Consider the following 8,191-nt stretch of genomic DNA (forward strand, 5'->3'; position numbering starts at 1 on the left):
CTACCCATTTGGCTGATATGTGAAAAAAAGATACATTTCTCCCTGTTTTTGAAATGGTTGTCTACTTTTTCTACTAGTTACGAAATATAGCTTTAGGTATCTTTTACCCTTTTTTTTAATGTGTATATGTCTTTTTTCTAGATTAATCTGACTTCTTTTTTCTTTTATATTAATCACATTTTTCTATCTCTTGATTGATTCCACTTCTCTTTATTTTCTTTCTAAGTTAATCCCATTTTTTTCTTTTTAGATTAATCCCACTTCTTTTTTCTTTTCTAAATGAGTCCAATTTTTCTTCTCTTTTTCTCTCTAGATTAATCATATTTCTCTTTTTTTCTTTCTAGATTAACTTCGTTTTTTCTAGATTAATCTCAATTCTATTCTTTTTCTTTTTAGATTAATCCCACGTCCAGAGACAAACGTCCCATCGCTTTTTTCTAGATTAACCTTACTTCTATTCTTTCTAGATTAACTTCGTTTTTTCTAGATTAATCTCAATTCTATTCTTTTTATTTTTAGATTAATCCCACGTCCAGAGACAAACGTCCCGTCGCCAAAGTTTCTCCTCAGATATCGGCTGAGCCTTCAGCCACATCATCCGAAGTCGAGGAAAAGACTGGGAGTTCGAAGAGCACTTCGAAGTCTGACGAAGAGTCTCCCGAAGAGTCTTCAAAGTCGCCATCGAACTCTTCTTCTTTCAGTCATCCTTTCTTCTTCAGGCGTGAAGACTTGAGCACCAAATCGTCCGAGAAAGTCTCTATTTTGGTCTCCGAAGTTGACCCCCAGGTATAAAAGAAAGTCTTTGTTTGGTCTTTCTTTGAAGTCTTTGTTTGAAGTTTTTGTTTGGTCATAATGTGTTTGATCTAAAAAAAAAAAAAAAAAAAAAAAATCACCCCTCAAATGTTTCATTAAATTTTATTTAATTTCATTCTATTTCATATTTAGTTTTAGTTTTCTAATTTGGTTTTAATTTACTTTTAGTTCATGTCATTTAATTAATTAATTTATTTATTTATTTATTTTCTCCTCAGGTACAACAGGAAGTTTTTGAAGAAATCGAAGAGGAAGTGATCCGTGAAGAGGTCACACCATTAAAGACATTTGACCCGAAAGTGGTGCCTTGCAAGGCAACACCGACACAACACCCTCAATCTCTTCTTACTTGCATCTGCAACTACCTTTGTAAGAAAACCATGGATAACGGATATAATGTCCCTGTCAACACTGACTGCTTGGAGGGTGAGAATTCACTTGCATTCCCATTGTGTTCTTGTATTCCCTTATCCAGTAAACAAAACCTTTTTTTTCAAAATCCTGAGCTCATTCTAGGATCTACACTGCGCAAAAGCACACATGAATTAATTTAGATTTTCATTGTGGTCTGATATTCCCTCATTCAGGATTTTTTTTTCAATATTCTGAACTCATTCTAGGATCTACACAAGCACACGTAAACATGACATCTCTGTGATGTCGCTGTTATCATCTACGAGTGATAATTGGCAGGTGCAATCCAGGTACAATTCCCGGCCAGAGCATCATAGTGGAGTAATGAAACAGTTTGACTTTGCTTTCAGCTCAAGGCTTATAGTTATAACCATAACGGTTATTCCATTATAATGGGCCGCACAGTAGCCCAGTGGAAACCATGTCGACCTCTTGAGCAGATGGTCGTGAGTTTGATTTCCGGGACCTGCTGTATGCTTCTCGCATTGGTTCCCGACAGCCCTGGCCAGGCGGGGAGGCGACCCAAACATCGGCCTAGAAAAAAAAATAAAAAATAGCGGCTTGCCACAAGTGACAGGGATTGCCCTACCAGGGGTTTTTCACTTCCCATGGGAGTCCGATGGTGATTTTTTATTCCACTGAATTACAGATCTATCATGAACAGAGAAAGCGAAACTAATGAACATAGAATTCGTTTAAAAGACACTCATCATTCTGCACAAGGATAAAAGCGCTGGCAAAGCACAGCCCAGAACAACAACATCATTCTGTAGAAAGGTATATGACGTTCTCATGATACCGACACAAGCATACATGTTTACAAATCATCTCTCGCTGTATCAGCAAATATCTGTAGTACATTGTGAGTGCTTTGATTGACTCAGGCAGCGGCTGAGGGAAAGGGACGACCCTTCATCCACAAGGAGCTAAGATGAAATGGGTGTGGGATGGGTGGGGGATGGATGTAGGTCTTGGCTGGCCACCTCCCTTATAAAGGAGAAAGGTTCTTTTGGTATGTGCATGTGTGTTTGCATGCATGCATGTATGTATGTATGCATGCATGTATACATGTACTGTATGTATGTATGTATGTATGTATGTATGTATGTATGTATGTATGAATGTATGTTCGTATGTATGCTTGTGTGGAGTTATGACAGATGAATTAAACAGCCTATCCACCGGGACTCGAACGTTGGGACAAGGTCCAGAATATTCTTTTTGAGCATCCAGCATAGCGCAGTCGGTAGCGTCCTAGCCTTGTGGTAAGAATCGCACTGTCTAGGACCGGAGTCCCTGTGACAGAACTAATCAACGCATGTATGTATGTATATATGTGTTTGTGTGTATGTACGTACATTCTGAATACGCTTTTGAACTTTCCTCCCCGCTCATTTGTATTTTCCAGAATTCCTGGGCTCACTACAGCTGTCTCATCTGACCGAGTACTTGCGTGTGTTGGGGTGCACCTGCGTTCGAGACTTGAGGCTTCTTGAAGCTCCACAGCTCGAAGCCATACAGCTCATCAACAGACGCCGTCTCCTCAAGCACCTGGAAAAACTCGAGTTTCAGACCGAGGGTGTGTATAAACACTTTTCTTTTTTCGTTTTATTTGTTTGTTTATTTTTCAATGTGGTCAAACGTAGACTTCTGGACGGCAGGGTAAGGTGATAGACGTTGCTGTCTTTGAGATTTGCATTTTTGAATTAGTTAACCTGTACACACACACTCACGCACACATACACATTCACGCATGCGCGCGTACACATGCTTGAGAAATTAAGAAATACGATATGTTTAAAGTATGTAAAGAAATATAGTTTCCCATTTAGATGCATGGAAATTGAAATAGATTAGAAGGTGATACAGCGCAAGCTGGAACATTATATGGAATGAAATATAAAAATGATCAACTGAAATTAAGGCTATAGACTAATTTGAAGCCATACATCAATTCTGAAACTATACCCGTTGCACTGAGAACTGGCCGTTAGGGCGGAGCACTGGGAGTTCCCCTGTGGTGCCACATCTAATTATTTCATAATTTTATCTTATTTTATAATTCTATTTTATATTTTTATAATGTTGCCATATATGATTATATTATAATTTTTGTCACACACCACCACAGAGGTAAAAATCAAAGCAATGTTTTCTATACAAAGGTTTCGTTTCTTCGAGTGTAGACATGGCATATGGAAAAGAGAGAGCGACGTTGCCGCTACATCTAATCTCTGGCCCCGCCCCCCTCACACTGCATTCAGAAAACATTGCATCCACACGCACGTTCTCGCCATGGATGCCCATGTGTGGCAACACCGGGAAATCTCCTAGCCCCGCCTTATCGGTCATTTCTCCTTCCGCTGACTATAGGTGTGATCAATTGGAGAGTAGGAGATAGGACACAATCATAGTTGATACTTTACTGTGTATTGCAAATAGGTAAACACACACACTTGCGTGCACACACACACACACACACACACACACACACACACACACACACACACACACACACACACACACACACACACACACACACACACACACACACACACACACACACACACACACACGACTCGGTGGCACGGTTGGTAGAGTCCCAGACTGTCAGTACGGCGGTACCGGCGGTACCTGGTTCGAATCCTACCAAGGGCTGAAATAATTTCAATATCGCTGCGCTTCGAGTTGTTACTCCAACTCTCTTGGGCGGGGAGTTGGGTGTGTGTGTGCGTGTAAGGTCACAGTATTAACCATAGATCGGTCATACGAGCTCTGAGCTCTCTTCCGGGAGGGAAATAGCTGTCGATCACGAGTCCAACACGTGATCCAAAGACCAAGGTGAATCACACACACACACACACACACACACACACACACACACACACACACACACACACACACACACACACACACACACACACACACACACACACACACACACAAACAAATAAACAAATTATGCTTACCTGAACGTATATTGTATGGACATCCCTCCGGTCGCGACATAAATCTAGCATGATGTTTTGATCGACCAGCCATTCAGAAGACGGAGTTCCACGGCGATCTTGGCCTGTCCCCTGGCGGCCTGAGTGATGCAGAACCACATGACCCTTCAGAAGGTGGGAGGGATGTTTGTTTCAGGGCTTACACCCTCTTCACACTTGTCCGATTCTCGTCAAATGCTGTGAATCTGAGTAACTACAAGAAGACTTCGTCTCCAGTATTCTAGGCTTCTCTAAGAACATTTCAGAAGTATGTCTGAGGTTTGGCTTCTCTTAGCTCGTCGTTCAGCTTCTCAGTATATGATATAAAGGTGTTTTGATATTTATAAATTTGATGAACGAAAAATTATAACCGAAGTCGTTTCTGCTCGAACGAACTCACAACAGTTGACGAGAATTGGCTCAATGTGAAGCGGCCTATAAGAGAGCAACAGTTCTTTGTTGCCATTTGTGTTATATTTGCAAGTGTATCAGAATACGTATTTATGTGTTCGTGTGTATAAAATCCATAACATAATTTGGCGTAAAACGAGAACCTTCTGACGTATTCCTCAACACCAACCACTGACAACGACCTCACCTTCGTCGTTACCTTTTGCAGAGGCTCCTCACGACGCCTCCCTCGAGGACTGGCTGAAGTGGTACGGTCTGAGTCACATCCAAGGGTTCCTTATGGCCATTGGGGTCAACACGGTGGCTGACATCGAGCTCTTACAGGAGGAAGACCTCCAGCTTCTGAAACCCATCACCCGCCGTCGCTTCCTCGCCTGCAACAAGAAGTGAGTCACTACCCCAGACGGATTCCAGTCTCTTGCTTTAGAATCACCGTTCCCCTTTTACCTCTTCCTCTTCCTCTTCCCCTTCCCTTTGCTCTTCCTCTTGCTCCTCCTCTTCCTCTTCCCTTTGCTCTTCCTCTTGTTCCTCCTCTTCCCCTTCCCCTTGCTCTTCCTCTTGCTCTTGCTCTTCCTCTTCCCTCCCCCTTGCTCTTACTCTTCTTCTTTATCTTCTTTTTCTTTCTACAATCTAGATATGATGCTCCCTCTGACTTCCTCCTCTTCTTCCTCTTCCCTTCCCCTTCCCCTTTCCTTTGTTCTTCCTCTTCTTGATCTATATGAAATTAAAATTTAATATTGATCTCAAATTGTTAAGTTGTCTTATCATACTGAGTACTTAAGAAGAGTCCAAAGATAGAGAGATTATAATCCTAAGTCACCATAATGTTATCACAATTCATAAATTTGTCGGGTCAATATAATATATCTATTCCTTACAATGAAAAACTTCTTTAATTTATAAAATATGAAAATTAGTAGCAATAACTTTAATATTTTCTTTCCCATTTCGCATGTATGGTCTAGTCTGTTGGTTATACAAGCTTTAACATCTTATGATTATAGAAACTTCTGTTTATATTTACAGATAATTTCTCGAATATATCTTAGTATTGTTGATCGATTATATGACGGAAGCTACAAATCGTCAACCTTTCCCAGGAAGATATAAAAACGAAATGCTATCCTTGTTTACTCCATAGCAACGTCGGCCATGTTTGACATTTTACGAAATGAGACAAAAGTTTCGTGATAATTAGTGAGTGTATTCTCTTCTTGAATACGGCCATTAATTGTCACAGAGAATATTCTCATATTCCGAAATGTAAGTTAAGAATATAGCTGATATTGCCTTTAGACGAACGAATGAATAAAACACAGTTTTAATGCTTATATTAGTATTATTGCTTTGACCTTGCTTGTAAATTGACATTTTTCATACTGAATGATAAATGAAGACACTAAAAATATATAAATCTTGTAAATCTTGTGACATCTTTGTGTTATCTCTGTTAGCTAACAGATGGCTTTTCAGTCGCTGCATTCTAACATATATATATGCGCGACATTTGATCAACATTATACGAAAATTATGAAGAGATATGATGTAATTCACTTACAGGATTTTATGAAACGACATTGTAGTGTAAATGAAGTTTGTAAAAGTTTTGTCTCATATGAGAAATTGAAGAACAACGAAACCAACGCTCCAGCGTCAATAATACTAACCTAAAGGCCGGTATAGATGGCGTTGCTTTTGACGCTAGACACTATCGTCTTTATTCGCTACTGAAACGCTAGACGCGGGTTGTAAAGCTGAATAAGTTCAGCTATATGACAGCGTCAAACAGATGCTGCGAATTTATTATTTTAGTTGTTTTGTACTCTAGGTGTTAACACCATGGCCTGTCTGGAAATTAAGACGATTATCCAAAACGAATAAAAGCAGCAACGTGTAAACAACGCTTTAGTCGCTAGCGAATTAAGACGCTTGTCAGAAGCGAATTAACGTAACGCCGTGTAAAGGATGCCTAAGAAGAAAGACGAATTTCGACAGATCGTTAATAAAAGACCCCCAATAATATTTATATTATAGTATATATTATATTATATATATATATATATATATATATTATTATATAATATATTATTTTTATTATACATACATTCAAAAGACATTGAAAATATGAGAAAATAAGATATAACACAGACGAGAACACGTTGCCATATACATTTAGTAATAGACAACCACTCTCACTGCCCGCACTTTCAGGGAAAATAGTCAAAACAAATAAATAATTGGATAAATAAATAACATAACATTTCACCTATGAATCTTCACTTCAATGCAAAATAATTACAGCATACTCAGCATATAAATGAGTATGTGCATATTCATGTGTGGACACGAATGTGTACACTACCATAAAACACACACACACGTATCTTATATTATTATTCTTATATAATATATATATATATATATATATATAAATATATACATATATATATCTTGATTAGCAATTATTATTATTAATTTATATATATATATATATATATTGATATTATTATATATTATATTATTATATAAATTATATTATATATTATATTATTATATATTATGATATACTGATGAACCCACTTTCGGAGAAGAATAAGCGAAGATATAGAGATCTGTATATTTCGATCACTTACTGTGATCCTCTTCGGCAGATATGAGTTACAAAGTAACAGAAACAATGTGTATTTATAGTAAAGGAGTGAGGTAGCATGAGGGGACGAGGCTCAGGTCAACACGCCCGGCACGCATGCTCGCATCTTGGTGGCTCAGGTCACATGACCGGCGTTGCATGGGCCTTGGTGGTTTTGTCCACCGCTAATGTTGATGGTAACATTTTATTTATGGCAAAAGAAGAAATACAGGTCTGGTGACCATTGACCATGGGAAATGTTATGATTTGGGAAATTATTTATTAAGGAAGATTCTACTATTTTTCTTCTGAAACTACATTTGGATTTATAAATTATTTCAGCATCGTCCCAATTTATTCGGTGGTTTTTATTGGCGACGTGGCTGAAATACTGCGGAATTTTCCTGTCCGTATTTAACAGAGTTCTTGTGCTCCTTAACCCTGGTATTGAGATCTCGACCCGTCTGTCCCAATATACATCATTGCAATCTAAACAAGGTAATATATAAACTCCAGGAGTTGTATTACTCTTGGATCTATGATGTATATTGACAACTTTACTGAACAAATTATTAGGATAATGGAAGATAAAATTTACCTTTTCCTTTGGTAACATGTGAGTCATTTCATGGATTTGATTTGTTAAAAGGCAATTTTATGCTTCTATTATCCCAATGATGATTCATGGCAGAATGGGAATCTGTTTTGTGAAAACTAATTTTGGCCTTGCTAAGAGCTTTTTGTAAAAACCACGGCGGGTATCCTAATTTTGTTAGTTGATTTTTCACTGAATTTAGTTCCAAATCTAAGTATTGGGAGCTACAAATTCTCAAAGCCCGTAAGAATAGGCCTGAAGCTACACTATATTTTATTTTGTCAGGATGGTGGCTAAAGAAATGTAGGTAGCTCCCTGTGTGGGTGGGCTTCCTATAAACTG

General features: G+C 38.4%; 1 protein-coding gene across 3 annotated transcripts in view; it reads left to right on the forward strand.

The window, feature by feature from the left end:
* Positions 1-5,954, forward strand: part of LOC143033407 (uncharacterized) — an 11,117-nt gene extending 5,163 nt beyond the window's left edge. For 2 of the 3 annotated variants that reach the window (XM_076198794.1, XM_076198796.1), the window contains 6 exons: positions 520-786; positions 1,032-1,239; positions 2,636-2,806; positions 4,266-4,349; positions 4,834-5,010; positions 5,673-5,954. In XM_076198794.1, the coding sequence (XP_076054909.1) occupies positions 520-786; positions 1,032-1,239; positions 2,636-2,806; positions 4,266-4,349; positions 4,834-5,010; positions 5,673-5,683 (918 nt within the window). In that variant the 3' untranslated portion in view covers positions 5,684-5,954. The remainder of the gene's footprint in view (positions 1-519; positions 787-1,031; positions 1,240-2,635; positions 2,807-4,265; positions 4,350-4,833; positions 5,011-5,672) is intronic. The other variant, XM_076198795.1, reaches the window with a different exon arrangement.
* Positions 5,955-8,191: the final 2,237 nt, after the last annotated feature.

Source organism: Oratosquilla oratoria, chromosome 15 (assembly GCF_046742065.1).
Source record: "Oratosquilla oratoria isolate Oo_2021 chromosome 15, ASM4674206v1, whole genome shotgun sequence".
Lineage (NCBI taxonomy): Eukaryota > Metazoa > Arthropoda > Malacostraca > Stomatopoda > Squillidae > Oratosquilla > Oratosquilla oratoria.